The 20,435-nt window shown below is 44.5% G+C and overlaps 1 protein-coding gene across 2 annotated transcripts in view; it reads right to left on the reverse strand.

Moving 5' to 3' along the window:
- NFYB (nuclear transcription factor Y subunit beta) overlaps window positions 1-20,435 on the reverse strand; it is a 179,791-nt gene that overhangs the window by 79,869 nt on the left and 79,487 nt on the right. For both annotated transcript variants that reach the window (XM_085653254.1, XM_085653256.1), the window contains exon 3: window positions 3,648-3,778. In XM_085653254.1, the coding sequence (XP_085509380.1) occupies window positions 3,648-3,778 (131 nt within the window). The remainder of the gene's footprint in view (window positions 1-3,647; window positions 3,779-20,435) is intronic.

Here is a 20,435-nt window from a genome sequence, read left to right on the forward strand (position 1 = left end):
AAGTCCATCTTGTCCAGCCATTCTCTTGCGTCTCTGATCGCGCTGGGACGACCCATTGCTGGGGCAGCTATGCGCGTTATAAGACTACCAAATAAATAAATAAATACACCCATTACTATTAAAGACACGTGTCAAAATGGGAGCATATTACAATTAGAGATTGTAATGACTTCTCCTGTCAAGCGACTCTGCACCCTTCAGGTAGTAGACTAGAGTTACAGAGCGGCTTTAGGAAAAGGCAAAATGGAATGCTAACCTTGGTTGCATAATCATTCCATGAACTGCTACCTTTATGGTCCAGCGGGAATCTGCTCATTCTGAGCTTGGGTCTGTGAAAGGGCATCATGGGACAATGAAGAATCAATAAAGAATTAAGCAGAGCAACGGAAATGTAAGACAACTAATTATTCAAGTTGTTAGTTTGAGTAACAGTAACAAAAATCAATTAAATATCATAAAGATGTATATTTATGTTGATTAATCAAGCATTGTGAATTATAGGAAACGATCAGCATTCGGGTTGTTTTATGGGTTAGGCAAACTTTATTCATTTAAGGTTAGGCTTGGTCTCCAAGTTAGGCTTAAGTTTAGGGTTATTGGTATGGCTGGAATTGGTCTTGGGATTAGATTTGAGCATGGGGTAGTAGTGTAAGGGTTATGATTACATTTGTTGTCATTCCTCATTGGGGTAACTTGGTTTCTGAATAGTCTTTTCAATGCAACACCAAATGTATTTTTCATAATTATGTGTTCAACATAATAATTTCTTCATAAATGTGGAGAGGAGTTGGCCTTACGGCTAGGGCGGTCGACCTCAAATCTGGAGAACTGGGTTCAAGTCTTGGCAAGGACACTGAACATCCTGTGATTCTGGGCAAATCATTTAATCTCCCCGTGCCTAACAAAAATGAATGTGTCCTTATGTAATACAACTGATGCTATGTAAGCGCTCTGATACCCGATTCGGGTCAAGTTCGCGCTATATAAAACTCTGTAAAATAAATTAAGAAAAATATAATCTTAAAGGCACGGTGCCAGTTTTTTCTGTTGTGTTTTATCTTTGCAGCCTATGGGGCTAACAATGACCTTGCCCGATTCTCTATGCAGAAAGGCTATGTATTAAATTGTAAAGTGTGCATGTTAATATATATATATATATATATATATATATATAGATATATAGGTTACTATATGATTACTTTAAATGAAAAATTTGGGAATATTTGCCAAATTGTTAGGCTGCATCTGTATAGGAGAGAGAGAGAGAGAGACAGAGAGAGAGAGAGAGAGAGAGATAGATCCCAGCTGAAGCGCTCTACTTGCACCACAAGGACACAGACTCCGAAGGTATTTGTTTTTTTTTTACAAATGCTATTTATCCTATTAACATGGCGATATGACGTGTTGCTGCCTTGCTCACATAAATTGACGCGCTGTAAAGGCAACAGTTAAATTCAACTTCTGCACCATGTGATAGTTGTTGGCCATAGACAAAAGACTATCCTTACTTTGAAACACAATATATGCATTCCACACTATTCCTATAAGTACAATAAATATAGGCATATATATTAATAGACATGCAATTATTAAATAACATTTTTACAATAGAATGTAAGTATAAAATAAATGCAGTGCCCGGCTTCAATGCCAATTCACAATGCTATACCTTACTGTGCTGACTAGACTTAATGTCTAGTATTAGCCACTGTTTTGAATTTTCAGACAGAACCAATAAATATCATCATGATTTAAAAGCAATGATGTGTATAAAAACACACACATATATATATATTCACTGAAAAAACCATAGGTTTCACACACGTTATAGTTAGGAATTAGCATTTAAAAAACCTTGCAAATTCACTGAAAAAACCATAGGTTTCACACATGTTATAGTTAGCGGAAATTTTACTGATAAAAAACCAATGAAATTCCCCCGTTATAGTTAGTGCAGGAAACTATAACTCACGCGACCGCAATCCTCTGCTGATGCTAATACTGTATTTAGACACTTATTTGCCCATGTCTTCTTCCATAAATTTTTAGCTATACATATATTACAAATATTTTTTTTTCATAAAGACACATATGTCATCAGCAGAAGATTGCGGTCGCGTGAGTTATAGTTTCCTGCACTAACTATAACGGGGGAATTTCATTGGTTTTTTATCAGTAAAATTTCCGCTAACTATAACATGTGTGAAACCTATGGTTTTTTCAGTGAATTTGCAAGGTTTTTTAAATGCTAATTCCTAACTATAACGTGTGTGAAACCTATGGTTTTTTCAGTGAATTTGTACGGTTTTTTAAATGCTAAGTTACTTTACGCCATTCGTGGCGTGCGCGCCCACTTAACGCAGTTCGTTCCGTGCGCGCACGGTGCGCTTCGTGCACCGCGCGCCCACTTTACGCAGTTAGTGCCGTGCACGCACGGTGGGCACGCGGTGCGCTACGCGCACCGCGTGCCCACGTTACGCTAGATGGGCCATGTACGCACGATGCGCTTCGCGCACCGTGCGCACATGGAGGACATATTATGCGCTTCCTTGTGATTGGTAATCTGTTGAAATTTTTTGGGGAAATGCTGTGCTCTTATATGCCATGCACACGGGGTGGAGAGAGTGGGTTTTTTTTTTTTAATAATTTTTTACCGTACGCGTACGGTAAGCGTACGGTAAGCGTAATCGGCGAAATTTTCGAAAAATAAAAAATTACCGTTTTTTGCCTTGGGGGATCTTTGAAGACTCAACTAACCTGGTTATGTGCATGGGCGCTGTCTAAACAGTCCCTTTATATGTTTTTGGCATTTGTTTATCAGCTCCCCCCCTCAGAGTGCGAGAGAGAAAATGGCGGCCGCCGCTTCCTGGTTTCGACCGATTCGAATGTTTACTAAGATCTAAGGGCCAATCAGAATCGCGCTCGCGCACGCCACCGTACGCGTACGGTAAGCGCACCGTAAGCTGGCTCAGATATATATATTGATTTAAAGGCTATTTTCTCAGAATCTACTGAACAGATTTACACCAAACCTACAAAAGGCACTTCCTTGACCTGAGGACTACCTCTCTGCCAAATTTCAAGTAATTCTGTTCAGCCGTTCGGGCTGTAGCTGTGTCTAAAGATCCTATGGAAAAATGCATGGGAAAAACGCGTTTTGGGACCCCCCTTTTATCTCAGCCCCCGCTTGACGAATCCCCCCGAGACTTTCAGGGTAGGAGCGGAGCGTAGCGCCCCACCTATTTTGAAAAATTCGCAAGGATTCGTCGACCGGCGCAAAAGTTATTCAAAATAGAATGTTGCGGATTTCCTATGGAAACGTGGTCCTAACTATAACTACCTACTGGCGACTGCCAGTAGGAGAGAGATATATATATATATATATATCTATATATATATATATATATATATATATATATATATATTTTATTTTATTTTTTTAATATGTGCTCCGGGTTCCCTCCAAGTGGATGGGATTGTTCAGTGCTTATGACTACTGATGATTATACCCTGGAAGAGAAGGATTACTAACTCACAATAAGCATGGCAAAAATAAAAGGGGAGTCTAGCCCATTTAATGCTGATACAAGTAACACATTTCTATCAAAGCTTAGAGCCTGAAAAAGGGATTTAAAACAAGACATTACCTTTCCTGTTGGCGGTATGGCATTTTTCATTATCCTTGCCACATTTGCAATTGGAAGATAAATATCTTGCTCCCTGAAACTTTCTTTTGATCCATTTGTGTCATCCGGATCATTCAAGCTATCTTCTGTGTCTACAATAAAAAGAGAGGTAAAACATAATAAAAAAAAATCTTTACTATTGGGCAAAACAACCATTTTTAATGGGGTTTTATTAAGCACAAACCGCAGCCAAATAAGGCAATCAGGAAAAAGGAAACAAATAAATACAGTATATATAAAGTAATTGTAGCCAGTTCTTCTTTCAGTTAAGGCTGTCTTACAGGTCCACAATAAGGGAGGAGGGCAGGAGAAAGTACTCAAAAGGGGTGGAAAGCACCATGTGAAAAAAGGCGTAATCAATACAGTGTGTTTCAGGTGGATTGTTATTTCATCACGTATACAAAGGGTTAGTTAGTCTGGGGAGTAGTGTGAGTAGGATTTTAAGGTTAAAAAGCTGTACAGGTGTGCATTTGGCCTTTCTCATTAGTTGCTTTAGTATTTTAGCTGTGGAAAGAGAATGAGAATTGCATTAGTAGGGGGGGGGGGGGCATTAACCTTTCTTCCTCAATGCAAAACATGTCTCATTATGACCAACCAATACCACTAAACAATTCCTCCTTACCGATGATACGTCTTCAAAGTTTTTGAGCAGATCAGAAGAAAACAAGTTACTAAATTCCCATTCCAATTGATATTGTGCACATTCTTTCAAACCATAAGCATCAGAATGTCGCCACGTATGTACATGAATAAACACATAAAAAATGTAACATTTTCACAGTTGAAAATTATTCCATGAAGAAAATGTGCTTGTAGGAGGTACCGTTCTATCTTTTTAACTTTTATAACTAAGAATAAATCGATTTTTGGCATTACAAATGTTCACCTTAGTTGTCCCACGTAGAAATAAACAAAGCGAGAATGATTGTATATAAGCATCACAGCTTAAACTGGAGAATTTATCATCTGCCCCTTTAAGAAATTCAAGTGCACCAGTGTCCGGAAGTGCATTACAGTTTCCCTTAAGAAGTGCCTTTTGATGTAATAGTCAAAATACCGCCCAATGAAACCAGGTTTCCGAATCTGCTCCAAGTTAGCAGGTATAGGGACATGGGCAAGATGTTTATGACTTAATCCAGCAGATCTCGTGGACAGAGACATTTCTCCAGCAACTAGCTAGCCTCTTTTGAGGAATAGTCTTTTTAGGTCTCGCCGAGCTGCGCATGCGTTGCTCTCGCCATGCAAGTGCCTTTTGCGATCGAATCTCTGAAGGCTTTGCATGCACGCTTAGGGATGGACAAAGATGGCTGCTCTCGCCATTTGTCCAAACCTAACCACATGCGCGTGCACGTACAGAGAGTGGACAGTCCGACGCCATCTTTATTCCAAGCTTTCCATTGTCATGGCAACTAAGCTTCTTATCAGAAGTTCGTCACGCTGCCTTGTTTTTATAGTGAAAACTTCACCCGAAGGTATCGGGTATCAGAGCGCTTTACATTAACACCAGTTGCGCTACACAAGGCTGTAACTTTTCTTGGCCAGGACATAGGGGTCTGCGGGGTCCACCGTGATGGCGACAAGATGTGTGACAAAGTGTCCAGCAAAGAGTATCCCAGTGACCACATAGGCAGCATACGTCCATCTGGCTTGTTGTGTTTTTCTGCTGTATACCTAGTATGGCAGGCGCATTCGTCTTCCTTGTTTTCTTTGCAGAGTTCACAATTCCTAAGCACTACTTTTGCAACTATGGAAACAGCTTCTCACTTTATTTTTTCTGGTCGCTTACAATCCCCTCGGTCCTAGCGCACACAATGTTCACAGCACGTGACCGACAAGGCCTCGCCTTAGTATGTTACCCGATGTCCCCATGGCACCGGGGACATTGTTCTCCTCACTTGGATGTAGTTCAGCAACCAAATGCATTCTGGGACTTGTAGTCCTTGTTCACGTCCGTGGAACTAACGCACCAGAACGCAGAAAAGCCCAGGCCTGGACTACAGCATTTTTGGCGACCTGGGTCCTACTGCCAAACACACTTTTATCATCCCCGAGTTCGACCTTAGGCGAGGGAGAGAATTCTCGAGGGGAGCCCAGGCAAAAGCAGAGTTGTCACGTGACTCCTGCAGCTAAAAATATTTGAAAATAACAACGTGAATTATGCTACATAAAACAACATTTTTGAATGACTGTATAATTAATTTATGAGACAATTAAAGAGGAACATGTGTTTTATGTGGCCAGGACGTTGGAGCCTGGATTTCTAATCCAAGACAGATGATGCTAAAATGAAACTACACGTCCCAGAATGCTATCCACTGTTTATTAAAAACCAGCACTGTCTAATATATTGGAAACTGGATTTTACTGTCAGTGGTGCCTGATCAGCTTAAACACAACAACGTTGTTTTACATATATTTGAAACACTCCTTCAGACGTAAATAATGCAGTGCTGCAAGTTACTACCTGTAGTTGAAGTTACATGGTCTGCCTTTCAAAGGAGTGCACACCATCCACAGGGATGCCCAGAAGTGTCTTTCTGCTTCAACTTTGAGGTACACATTTAAAAACACAGTATGCATTTTTCATTGTTGTAGCAGGCTAGCCTTTCTTTTCCGAGCCCACTCTGACATTTTAAACAGGATGACATTTCCTAGTAAATTTCACACAAGATGTGTGTGAACTCCAACTCCTCATCCTTTGTGCTCCTTCTTAGGCAAGGTGGAAGCAACCAGAATTTAAAATGGCGTCTTCCTCGCTGCCTGGCTCCGCTGGGAGCCCTCGATCAGAGGGATCCGGTGGGCCCCGGGCTTCGAGGATCGGGTCTCGTTGTACGCGGATGATATTCTTCTGTACCTCACCTCGCCGCGGAAGTCGCTCAATGTGCTTTTTGATGTCCTTACTTCCTTCGGAAGAAATTCGGGTTTGATAATTAACTGGTCCAAATCTTGCGTGTATCCTATCTCCGGTGGCCTTCCTCTCTTGCCGCCTCGGCTTCCGATCCAAACATCTCAATCCGGCTTTAAATACTTGGGGGTATACGTTTCGTTGGATCCGGCGGTCCGCTACGAGCAGAATCTCCTGTCTCCCCTCCGGCGTTTGAGGGCGGATACGGCTCGGTGGTGTAAGTTGCCCTTGTCTCCACTTGGTCGCGCAGCACTGTTTAAAATGATGTCCCTTCCCAGATTTCTTTACGCACTCCAGAACTCCTTCGATACCATTCCGGCGGCCTACTTTAGGGAAGTGGAGAGTTTGCAGAGGAGACTGGTTTGGGACGGTCGTGCGCATATCGCTTTGGCAAAACTGACTCTTCCCTGGTACGACGGGGGCATCGCGCTTCCTGACATTAGAAGGTACTATTGGGCCTCCCAGCTGTCTGCCATTAACCATGCTACGTACGCTCCTGACTCGAACCCGGCATATGAGATGGATAAATTCCTGCTTCCCGGCGGTAACTATAACAGAGCGCTCTACTCTCGATCTGCCGGAAGGACCCTCACGGGCCCTACTAGGATTGCGGTACGTGTGTGGAAGGCGGCGAATGTAGCTGTGGGCTGGAGTGAGCGGTTAACGTGTGCTACTCCTCTATTCGCCTCAGAGCGCTTGGGAAGCCTCTGGACAACGAAAGGCTTTGAGCACTGGGATACGATCGGCATTAGCAGAGTGGGGGACCTATGGGTTAAAGGCGCGGTTAAATCCTTCGCGGCGCTTCAGAGCGAGTACGAGCTTAGTGAAAGGGAGTTCTTCCGCTATGCCCAGGTTCGGCACGCCCTACTCTCGGTCTTTGGGGAGGGGACCACTGTCCCTGTTTCTTCGCCTCTCGAGGACCGTATACTCGACGGACACGTCCCCGACAGTACTATCTCCCTGATTTATAAAAAACTAATAAATAATCGGGCTGATCTCTTGGTACGTCTTCGGGAGGCATGGACGGGAGATGGGGTTGAGTTGGACGACGAGGACTGGCAGTCTGCGCTGTCATCCCCTAAGGAGGCTGCCATCCCGGCCCGTCTCCGTCTGGTCCAGCTTAAGATTCTCCATCGTGTTTATGTGACGGGTCCCCGTTTGGTCTCGATGGGGTTTTCTGACGACGGGCTCTGTAAGCGTGGCTGCGGGCTCAGTGCCACCTTTCTCCACATCCTCTGGGAGTGCCGCGAGGTGGCGGAATATTGGCGCCAGGTGCATGATGTTATGAAACGAGTCACTGGGGTCGCTCTGTTGCCGGAGGTGCGCCGATGTGTTCTGAATGTGTGGGAGCCCAATGACTATAATGCGGCCCAGGCTCGGTGGGCGGCCCTTGGGAACATGATCGCAAAGAGAGATATTGCGCAGCTTTGGGGTTCCCAACGGCCTCCCACCGTGTCCGTATGGAAGGAGAACATGGACTGGTGCATGTTCAGGGAGAAGACGGTGTATGTGGCTCGTGGTAAACCGGGGGCGTGGGGTAGAATCTGGGGTCAGTGGAATGTGTATCGAGGGACTATCTGTTCTCCCCCCCTGGTGGATACGTCTGATGTTGCCTTGTCCCCTGATCCTTGAGGGTTCCTTGCTTAATTTGTTCATCTGAGTATAGATTTGGTTTTCCCGTGGCCCCCCCTCCCTCTCAGACCCCCTTTTTATTGACCACCCTAGGGTGGTCCTATGTGGAGTTCCTCTGCTGTGGTTAGAAGCCCTTTTAATGTTTTCGCCTTGCTTTTTGTTTTTCTTTACTTTTGTTGATATTTATGTAAAATAGGGTGTATCCTGACTTCCCTTATGTGCAGCCTGATCTCCTGTCATTTAGCGGAGCCCCTGCGGGCCAGTTATTGTTTTTGAACTGCTTGAACATTTCTGAATACTAGCGGCCGGCCCAGGTGGTTGTAGGCCCGTGCTTGTACCCTTTTTCTCTGCACAATAAAATTTAAAAAAAAAAAAAAAAAAAAAAAAAAAATGGCGTCTTCGTGGGATATGGAAATAACGGATAGTACTGGAGCATACGTCAGAAAATAAGACGTATGCATATCAGAAAGAAGGCGCACTGCCAAATCACTGAAACAAAAAGCTAAGTATACAAAACATCAACACTGTTATACGTCATGTATATTAATTTGCTGAATCAAATCATTTTAGAAATATGAAAATCCTTCATATTTATACTGAACAGAACATGGCGGCAAGAAGGATCGGAACAACGGTGTGACGAGCAGTACAACAATGGAGCAGTGAGGCCCTAGGGGAAACCCGCCTCAGGGCGACAAGGAAGAGGGAGGTCTGGGGATAAAGTAAGAGGTTGTAGGGAAAGCTGTAAAGCAGCACAAGTTAAACCCCCTGTAGCTGTGACTGCCGGCTTGCCCTTGGGTGTCCTTGAGAGTCCATAAGGCGGTCCCAGGGGAAAACAAGCATTGAAAAAGCAATAGGTCTCGCTTTTGATTAAGTTAAAGCCATTTGCTTTGCTATACAATACCATTAGCAAAGCAAATAGCTTTAACTTGATCAAAGGCGAGACCTATTGCATTTTCAATGCTTGTTGTTTTTAGATCTCGCCTAGGCAGAGCTTGCACTGTCTCTTTAAGACATGCTGTATTCAAGTATGAATTTTTTCATATGGCTCCTGTTACAGTCCTTTGTATATGGCGATTCATGAATAGGCTTAGTAGTCCCTCCATAGTACCTCATTTTCTCCTTTTGAAACCCCCCATGAGGACTCCCCCGGTAACATGTATGTTACTCAGTATGTTTTATTTACAGTCTGTGAGCACTATTTTCTTAAATTACTTTCTCTTATTGCATGCACGAAATGCTCTAATGCAACCACTTGTCTTCTTTTTTTTTTTAAACAGTGCTTCAACAATGGCAGCCGCACCATTAACGTTGCACACACCCTAATATATATTTTTTTTAAGCAGCACAGCACAGCACTTCAGGCTTTCTCATCTGAATTATTTTAAACCGTGCAGTTTTTTTTTCACCAGTGCCGCACGCTTCAGGTTCATCAATGGCAGCCACACCTTCTGTCGCCCATATGACGTGGACGGCACAATTTTACTTAATTCTTTTTACAAATAGGCACGCCCTGCTAGAAATTTAACAATGGCGGCCGCTTCCTTCATTTTGTTGTGTGCGGCTGCCAAAATACATTTTAATTTTCTTTTCTCAGCGTGGCCCGCCACAAATAATTCAGTAAAAGTGAGAGTAGAGGTGACTACCGCTTGGAATCGTTGCTGTGGAGCTGTGGAGTGACGGAAAAAATCCAGCGAAACAAAGACTGCATCACACGCCTAGCAGTGCACCTGCATGATCCGTAAGGAGGGACTTTCATTCCCAGTACCATGAAGGATACCTTGCGGATCATGTCCGTTCCGATCACTAACATCCCCTCTGACTCTTTTGTTGCTTTCCCTGTGATCGACCTGCCCAGCACTGGACCAAGAGCCCTGTCTGGGCTCTGATCCCACAACTCAGGGTGAGTTAGACTGGAGCCCAACCATGGCGCAGCCGGTGGCTGTGGCTGAAACTTCAAGCCCTGGGCTTCCAGGATGCGCCTCCACCCGCCGGCAAGCTGCTGAACCCCGCGACCCTGGTAGTGTAACTGCAGAATAATTCTCATAATGCGGTCTTCTATATCACTGTGCTCTTTGGCATCACTGTGCTTTGTTTAGAAAATGCGTTTCCCCTTTCTTTTATTTTGCATGGCTCGCACAAGGACATTTTGTAAAAGTTACATTGTGTGCTTTTAGTAACATTAATGGTGGCCCCAATGCAGTAAGCTAGTGAAAGGTGCAGTACCACAGGCTATTACTAGGTGTCCCTGTGGTGTTGTAAAGGGACCTCTATTAGCCACATAAGATACTGCACCCTTAATACAATTATAAACAGAAATATTGCAGCTGAGACTTGCGTTAAGGGTGCAGTATCTTATGTGGCTAAGAGAGGTCCCTTATCAACTCCACAGGGACACCTAGTGAGAACCTGTTGCACTACATCCTTTCCTTGCTTCGTGGAATGCCCTTTGTACTTAATTTTTTCGTTTGCAATGCCAATAGCGCAGACAGTCGGTAATGCCAAACTGCTTGTTTAAAGATTGTTTGCTAGCTTACTAGTTATAGAAGCCAATGTAGGAGACTATCCATGTAGCTGGATGCTAAACAAGTATGGCAAGGTCGATAATGTTGCCTTGATCCATGCATATTTTAACCTTTACAGGTATAATTCTTCCATTATATTTAACATCCCTGGAAAGGTTACATTTGAGAACAATGGGAGCAATGAAAATTTCAGAATATTAAAATCAATCTATATATTAATTGTGATAGAAAAAGACTGAAAAGATCTTAAAATACATATTAGCAGTGGGATACAGAATAACGGCTGGTTGGCAATCGACTTGCTTCTTTACACTTCTAACTTCTCTTCTAGCCTCAAGAAAAGCCAAGCACCATTTCCTATTGCAAGACTGCTTTATCACTGTCTAAAGAATATGAGGATCTGCATGTGTGCAACAAGACTGGTTCTAAAGACTTATTTTGAGAGACCTTATCTGTTACCCCACTCCGCGTGTATCATGCTATTGAGCCAACAAAGGGGTCAGTTTGTTGCTTAAAGGCTACATTTCTGCTTTTCTTCTTCTCAGGTAGATACTACATTGACCACCTTTAGGGTTTTCATAAATCAGCTAGTGTTGGCAATTGATTACATTTGACCATTGCTTTTGGAAAGAGGGAACTATGATGAAACACTTGTCTGGGTGTGAATAAACAAAATGTGCTTATTATTATTCAATAAAAAATGCAACTTTCATTTCTGTTCACTAAAAAGAGGAACCTTTAAGTCTCACATGTCCAGTACGTTTACTGAAAACCAACCACAGAAATTAACATTTAGAAATAGCCGCTTTTGAGCACATTTGTCCCATTGGTTTTGTAAAAGGAAAAGAATAGCCTACGAGGAATTAAATAACTTAAAGTGCCATGGCTGGTATATTCCAAAAGCAGGGAATGCTAAATTTGTTAATCTATGTTGAGGAAATTCTGTTTGCAATAAGGATTTTGCTGTTTGAAACTCAGAATAACGGAGAGGATTTTCTGAGATCCATATCTCTCTTTTGACTGAGGCTAGTTTACCTTACAGGAGGGTGCAAGACGTTTAATTCCTTGAGCACTGACTGTGTATAACTTAATTTCTTGAGTCACGTTAAAACCCCACAAGCAGGGGGAAAAGGAGAACATTACCTTTAAAGTTACTGGTAATCTTCACTGTTATGCTCTTTCCTATTATATATGAGGAAGAATCTCATCCACAGGGCGGTTGCACAAGAGACAACTTCAGAAGTTGTTAAATCAGATCTCTGCATGCTAGTACCATGTACACATACATGTATGTGTCAATACGTCACATCCAACTTCCTGCAGGACTATGCAGAGACACCAGATGGAGTTTCAGCCCCATGCAGAGTGTAGCACTGGAATGATACAAGAAAATCTATCTGCAATGGTTGTTCCTAATATTTATTATTTATTTATTTTTATTAAGTTTTATATAGCGCGAACTAGACCCAAGACATCGGGTATCAGAGCGCTTTACATGAGCATCAGTTTCATTACAGATGGACACATTCATTTGTGTCCCTCATAGGCACAGGGAAATTAAGTGATTTGCCCAGAATCACAGGATGTTGAATGTCGTTGCCGAGACTCGAACCCAATTCCCCAGCTTCGAGGTCGACTGCTGTAGCCGTAAGGCTACATCCTCTCCCTATAGCATTGAAGACGGATCATGGATTACAAAAATGATGAAAAGTTGGTCCAAAGGCTGCAGGTCATGATTTCTATTGAGGTAGAAGAGACAAGCGTCTCAAGTGGTGCCATTCACAGAAAGCAGAGGAAGAATCTTATGATTGGCGCATTTTTTCCACAATATACCTCAAAACATTTTGCATCCTTGGTTATTTGACAGAATGACATTTTGCACTGCATGGAAGCAATCATTACCCCATACAGAACTGGAGGGTTGACGAAGACAAAGACTGGACTGTATTATAGATCCCCATTACTAACTGCCCAAAGACATTGAGATTGCAGCTCAGCTTTCTCTAGACCTCTTTATCCAGTCTGTGGACCTGGTAATCAATGCCAGTAGAAGCTTTTATGAAGGACACCAAGCCTGGCCTCAGATTGCAGATTCCCACACTTGCCAACAGAGTGGCTTAGAAGGATGATGCCTCCAGTACCGATAGTCCCAGAATGGTGCCGGGTGGATGCAAGTCTTGATCTCTGGTACCAGTGGCCAGGTTGGTGTCCTTATCTCACGAGTGTGGCTATTTCTAGGGAAGAAGCCTGACGCATCCAAAGCACCTTTGCCATTCCTTGAAATTCCTTACTCTGCCAGAACAATATTAAGACCCAGGTATGTGATGGACCTAGCCACCCACCTAAATGAAGTGTGCCCCTGAAGGGTCTTCACTTTCACCTGAAGTATGTTAAGTTAAGGATTTCAGATTTGGCTAGGTTTATTTTGAAGTCTCCCGCTCTCTCAAAGGATGCTAACATTTCCATCAAGTAGATAGGGAGGAATCAGGATATGACATTGTAAGTAAAAGGGTAAATCCTATTGCTGTCAAGGGCCAAGAGAGGCTGAGAGAAAATAAAAGAGGGAAAGTGAGCATCTCTGCCTTATGCCCGTCCTGCCACAAAGAGGGTGAGATGCTACCAATCAGGCCTCTTCTAGATGAGGGTGTGTCATAGCCTGTCATTACCAAGGAAATTAACCTTGGTCCCAAGCCAAGCAGCCTAAAGTATATTCTGTGTGCTTGACGAATCTGGATGAAGTCGTATTGGTGTATATCATCAGGTAGAAGATGGGCAACAATTCATCATTATTTTAGTATTTCATCTTGCATTACCAGGGCAATGGCCTGGAGAGTAGGCAACAATTTGGGGCCTATTTCATGTTTGGGCATGAGATTAATACTTGCTTCACCAATAGAGGGCACCACCAAACCACTTTTTAGGTCTCACCTGGCGTAGGCTGCGAGCATGCACAGTCTTGCTGGCGAGATTTAATGATATGGGGATTTTTTAGTAAAGGGCATTAAGCCCCGCCCCTCTTTTCCATTGGCTGGCGTCACCGTTTATGCTAAATGGTGGCCAGCCATTGGGAAAGAGCTCTGTGTGACGTACTCTTTTCTCTCTTTCTGCCGTCCCACTTGGACTGACTGCCCTGACTTACTGCTGGCGTAAAAGGTTTCTTATCTTTATGGGGCCAAACACATGGCCCCATAAAGATAAGAAACCTTTTAGCAGGCGAGGCCAGGGACGGCAGAAAAAGGAAGAAAAAAAACATCATGGTGAGCGCTTGTTTTAATTAGTGTGGCCGCGCGCGCTTGTTTTCTTCTCCCGTCTTTGGCGTCTTTGATGTTTCCCTTCTGGGTTCCTGTTGTGTGAGTTGGATTCCAAAGTTGTGTGCTACTTGAAATCTGCAATGTATTTGTGTGCATGGTTTTCTGCCCTTGTTCTGTACCTTGCTGTGTGTGTTCAGTGCACACTGCGCGGTCCGTCTCCTCCAGCTCTGGGTCCAGCCCGCGGCACTTCTTGTGTCAACAAGCTCTCCCCCACGGTCTCTGCATGCTAGTCGAGGAGAAGTGGATTTTACTGGTGAGGATTTGATATATTTCAGGATATTATGACCTCCTGACTCTCCTGCCAGCCAAAGCTCTTATAAAGATTTGTGACTGCACAGCAAGATGCGGGAATTTGCTGTAGAGCTTTAATTGAGCCTCGTCTGTCTTTTGCCAACAGGAAACTGTTTGCGCCACTAGCTGCCTGCCTCATTGAATAGGAGGAATGAAGGTTTGAGTTAGAAAAGCAGTACGTTTTTTTTTTAGTTTTTTTTTATAAAGGGCACGTGGAAGGAAGGTAATGAAATGGCACTTCGTACAGACCCGGTTTTCTTTATTAGCCAACTTAAGGGGTGTTTTTTTTAGGATGGCAGAGAAAGTAAGGATCAAGAGTGAAATGACACGGGATAGACTGTATACATTTATACAATTAATTCTTGTTTTTTTATACTGAAGAAGTTAGGTCTGTTTGGGATGGGATTGGAGCTCACATCACCATCTGATCTCCACATTTAGAAAGTATTTATTTCGTGCATTCCGAATTCACCCAGCTGATCACTCCCTGCCTCTTCCGTCTTTACTCCTAAAGAGCTGTGGGCGACAACGGACAGCAAAGATCGAAGAAAGCAAGATGGGGCCCTGTTGCAGCGCTGGAGGGACGGAGGGGTGCGTAACCGACGCGCTGCCCTCACACTCTGCGAAGACTTTAGCACCTAGAATCCTTCTGAGGTCAGGGGTGTGGGAGCTCCTCTGACACTTCTGTCTTTCGTTTTAACTGTCCGTTTGCGTTCACAACTGTTGAGGATCCAAGTGTCCGACCCTCCGCCTCCCGATCCGAACGTGCCCGGGCTCTGCCGCATAATTCCAATTTGCTTTTTATGTTTAGACAGCAGTTTTATATTCCTTTTCACTTTCCCCACAAGCTTTAAATTTAGACGTGTTGCTTTGCAGCTGTTCTGTTTACTTAAAGCGCATCTCTTGAATCGCACAAAGGATGTTGGGAGCCGCAGCCAAGGATGTGTAAGGGAGGCAGGGCGGATGGGCTTACTTCCATGGAGGAAGCACAGTTGAGGCGTGAGCATTACAGGGTTATTCCCGTACAGGCAGCTGGGAAGAATGAGAACAGGGGGTGCACACAGCTATACTCTTTCACTGCGGGCAGAGGCAGTCTGTGAAAGAAAGCTGGGTGGGGGTGCACGCTACAGTTTCACTGTTGCCGAGTAGGCAGGGTAGGGTGTGTTCAGCACGGTTTACTTGTGAGCGGTAAGCAGGGGTGTGACATGTACATTACAGTTTTACTTTCAGAGAGGAGGCAAGGCCATGAAGAGTGCATTGTAGATTTGAGCAGGGTGTGCGTATATTGCACTTTATGTGGGGAAAATTATGCATTTCAGTCTGGAGTTGTACTTTATAAAGTAAGCAGGGCTCCGATGCGCGCAGTACAGCTTTACTTTATAAAGTAAGCAGGGCTCGGATGCGCGCAGTACGGCTTTACTTCATAAAGTAAGCAGGCGGTGTTTACACCTTTAGGTGTGGGAGGTCGGCAGGGATGTGATGTCCCCTGTATAGTTTCTTTTTTGTAAAGTAAGCAGGGCTCGGATGCGCGCAGTACAGCTTTACTTCATAAAGTAAGCAGGCAGGGTTTACACCTTTACGCGTGGGAGGTCGGCAGGGATTTAATGTCCCCTGTACAGTTTCTTTTTTGTAAAGTAAGCAGGGCTCGGATGCGCGCAGTACAGTTTTACTTCATAAAGTAAGCAGGCGGTGTTTACACCTTTATGTGTGAGAGGTCGGCAGGGATTTCATATCCCCTGTATAGTTTCTTTTTTGTAAAGAAGCAGGGCTCCGATGTGCGCAGTACAGCTTTACATTATAAAGTAAGCAGGGCTCGGATGCGCGCAGTACAGCTTTCCTTCATTAAGTAAGCAGGTGGTGTTTACACCTTTACGTGTGGGAGGTCGGCAGGGATTTGATGTCCCCTGCACAGTTTCTTTTTTGTAAAGTAAGCAGGGCTCGGATGCGCGCAGTACAGGTTTACTTCATAAAGTAAGCAGGCGGTGTTTACACCTTTACGTGTGGGAGGTCGGCAGGGATTTGATGTCCCCTGTACAGTTTCTTTTTTGTAAAGTAAGCAGGGCTCCGATGCGCGCAGTACAGCTTTACCTTATAAAGTAAGTAGGGCTCGGATGCACACAGTACAGCTTTACTTTATAGAGTATGCAGGGGGTGTGTACCTTACACCTTTACGTGTGTGAGGTCGGTAGAGACGTGATGTCCTCTGTAAAGTTTCATTTTTGTAAAGTGTGTAAATAACGTTTTTACCTTTACAAATATAGTATATATGTGTCCATTTTACTTGTGTAAAATGAGCAGGGCACTCTACGCATCGCTGTACTCTTCTACAGAATGCAGGGAAATAAATGGCACATTTCACTTTTACCTGCATACTGTAAGGAGCGGGTGGTGTGTGTGTGTTACAGTCATATTACTGCCTGCATTCAGGTAGTTACTTACCCTTCATTTCTAGTTACAAAGCATGGATGAAATGCGCACATTACAGTTTAACTTGTATTGAGTGTGCAGGCAGCTTTACTCCTATAATAGAAGACGGGGTGTGTGCATTTCAGGGTTAATAGTGTAAACAAGCCTGTGAGTGTAGGTTCTATTTTTGTTTATTTAAAGTAAGATCGGATACATTGTCTAAAATGACAGTTTTACTTATGCACAGTAATTAGGGACGAGGCGTGTACATGGGAGTGCACCTCCCGGGGGTTTGGAGTATTAATGCCAATACTTTGATGTACATCAATGCGCACTTATCTGAAGTGAGCAGACCTCTATGTGTGCATTAAAGTTCCACTACTGTAAGCAGGGATGGGATTGGTTCGCTGCAGCGCCACTTGGGTCAAGTGAGCAGGAGTGATGTGTACATTCCGTTTCATTGGTGAAAAGTTAACAAAGGTAACAGGTAAGGTAAAGGTAAGAGGGGTATGAAATAATACACAACAGAGGCTAGTGAGTGTACTTTACAGCCTTACTCCTGTAGAGTCAGCAGGGATCTCACATAAGACATTACAGTACTATAGCAATATCCAGATATAATAGTTATTTAGGAAAGATGTGATTATTGTCGTTTCACAGCTGTTGCGTAAAATAAACATGTCGCTGTTTAAATTGCCCGTGAACGTATGTAATGCACAAGTGCGGAATACAGTACCGTACATGTACTGTGTCATCAGCATCACACCTCTACTTTATATACTGCTGAACGTATCACACAACTACCTGCTTTATGCCTGTTGTGATGTTGTATATACACAATGTAGCTGTTTTAAGTGCAAACTGTTAAACATAGTCCACCAATACCCTACATGCGTTTCTGAATGCATCTCGTTGCATTATACAAGTAACACTGGACTATTCGCATCACACCCGGCCACCTTTTTAACAAGCATCGCCTATGGAACCTTATAAGTGTTCAGTTATGCAGCACAATATCCTTGGTGCAACAACATCAACTGTTGCATGGCTAAACACTTATAAGGTCCCAAAGGCGAGACCTATTGGCTATGCCAATGCTTGTTATAACAAGCATTGGCATAGCCAATAGGTCTCGCCTTTGGGACCTTATAAGTGTTTAGTTATCCAGCTCAATATCCTTGGCGCAACAACATCAGTTGTTGCATGGCTAAACACTTATTAGGTCCCAAAGTTTCCTTTATATACACAAAAACAGTACCCCATTTGCAGCATTAGTGAAGTGAGTCTAAGAAAAGAGGGTAATGTGGAGAGTCAGGGGTGAGGTGGAGAGAGAGGGGGGTGACGTGGAGAGAGAGGGTGAGGTGGTGGTGGAGAGAGAGGAGGGTAGGGTGGAGAGAGAGGAGGGTAGGGTGGAGAGAGAAGAGGGCGAAGCAGCGAGACGGAAGTGTAATAGGGGGTCTAATAGAAAGGAGAGTTAGGGGAGAGGGAACAGGGTGAGGTAGAGAGAGGAAGGATAGTGAGGAAGAGAGAGTTAGAGGATGATGAGGTGGAGAGAAGAAAGATGGTAAGTTGATGAGGCAGAGTGAGGAGGGTGAGGTGGAGAGAGAATGGAGAGGTGGGCAAGAGTGAGGTTTAGAGAAAGGAGGTTGACATACAGTGAGAGAATGGCGAGGTGAAGAAAGGAGGATGAAGCAAGAGAAAGATGAGGGTGCAGCAGAGAGAGGGTGCCATGCTAGGGAGAGAGGAGGAGGGTGAGGTGGGGAGAGAGGAGGATGAGGTGGAGTGAGAGGAGGATGAGGTTGGGAGAGAGGAGGATGAGGTGGGGTGAGAGGAGGGTGAGGTGGGGAGAGAGGAGGTTGAGGTGGGGAGAGAGAAGGGTGAGAAGAAGATATAAGATGGTGTGACTCAGAGGTGTAACATTATCCCCCCGCAGCCTCCGAGGTGGGGTGGTGCCGAGCTCCATGGGAACCCCTCCAGCACTGTACACAGGCGACGGGCCCGTGGCCTGAGAGCTCTTGACTGAGTGCAGTGGAGGGGGTGCTCTTGTACTTTACAAAGGGGCCCCCTCAAGTTTCATTACGCCACTTGTGCGGCTCAGAGAGCCAACGGTGAGGTGGAGAGGAGAAGGTGACGCAGAGAGAAGGAGTGCAGCTCTGTAGGAGGTTTAGGCATGATGCACTTTCAGATGATGACAAAGGTGGAGCATAAAAGGAGGGTGAGATGAGGGGAAAAATTAGGGTGTGGTCAGAGACAGAGAGTAAGCTGCAGCTATGACAGAGGCGGATGGGGCGGTGAGAAAGGAGGGTGAGGCAAAGAGTGAGAAGGGAGAAGTGCAGAGAAAAGAGCGATGTCCGCAGAAGAGCAGGGTAAAGCGAAGGATGTGGCCAAGAGTAAGGATGCCGAGGCGGAAAGAGCAGAAGAGATAAAGCGCATAGGGACAAACCCCGAGAAAATATAGAGTAAATTTAGACCATCCAGCACCCAGACCCAGCTCTCAGACATCCGGGAGACACCAGGCAAGCCCATGCTTCCTCGTGGCACTCCGAGATACCGAAGCCAGGTGCTGGGCCCGGTGTCACTCCTGCTGCTCTCGAGATGGCACAATCCGTCTGTAGAGTTGTAAACACTTTTTCAGTGACACGGTTAAGGATTTAGGGAGTGCGTAGTGTATTTCCTCTATGTTCTTGTTCCAGAACACGCTTAGGGTGCATTTGCAGAAGATTGCAGGTAGACGTTGCTGTCCTGGGGTACTGCCTCTAGGTGCCCGGTGCGGCCGGAAGTCGACAGTGCTTGCGCAGTCAGTCACAGCACGTGGTGTTGTTGGAGGCAGGCATGCGCATGCCCCAGGAATGCAGTCCTCTTCAGTAACTCTGGGAGCAGAGTGTGTGACCGCCTGCTCTTCCTGTGAGCAGTGGCCCTGCGTCCCTAGACACCTGGACGGACGGCCTCCACCACAGAGTCTGGTCCAATAGCTCCCTGCACAGCTACTGTGTCTGTCAAGGCCTCCCGTGTGGGCCTGAAGGGTGTTAAAATGATTCTTTCACTGGGTGAGAGAAACTGTCGACCAATGAAAAAGATGTGTAAAAAATGCATGCACTGTGAGGATGAGTGAAAGAGAGAAATAAAAAAGGCGAATAAATAAGACACCCGTTGCAGTAGTACACAGTCTATGGCATAGAGGAATGCACTGGAGAGAAATATTGCAGTGAAGTGGAAAAAGGAACTATAAGGAAACCATGTAGAATGGTACTTACGTCTTTGGCAGTAGAAGGCAAAACACTACTCTTGTATTCCAGGGTTTGGCACGTTACCAAATTGTGTTATTTTGGGCAAATTTCTCAATGCGCCAGTTTACCTATTTGCTAAAAAAAGACAACTCTAACAAATGTGCCTACTCTACTCTAGGACTCTGTCATAGTAATGTGGAAACTATAGCCACCAAGGCTGTTAGCATTGGCTGAAGCCATTTTGTTTGTGGCAGCCATTTTAGTTAGCCATGTGCTCGCCATGTGCTTTCTCCCTCTTCGCTGTTGATTGCCCTTGTATTCTGCTTGTGTCATGTGATATAGTTAACTCTTTCAGCACTGAGCCAGAGCCTTGCACATGCTCAGAAGAGTCTGTACCTGCTCGTGCATCTGCCTTAGACTGTAACTGTCAGGCTGTTCTAACTGATGTCAGC

Source organism: Triturus cristatus, chromosome 4_1 (assembly GCF_964204655.1).
Source record: "Triturus cristatus chromosome 4_1, aTriCri1.1, whole genome shotgun sequence".
Taxonomy (NCBI): domain Eukaryota; kingdom Metazoa; phylum Chordata; class Amphibia; order Caudata; family Salamandridae; genus Triturus; species Triturus cristatus.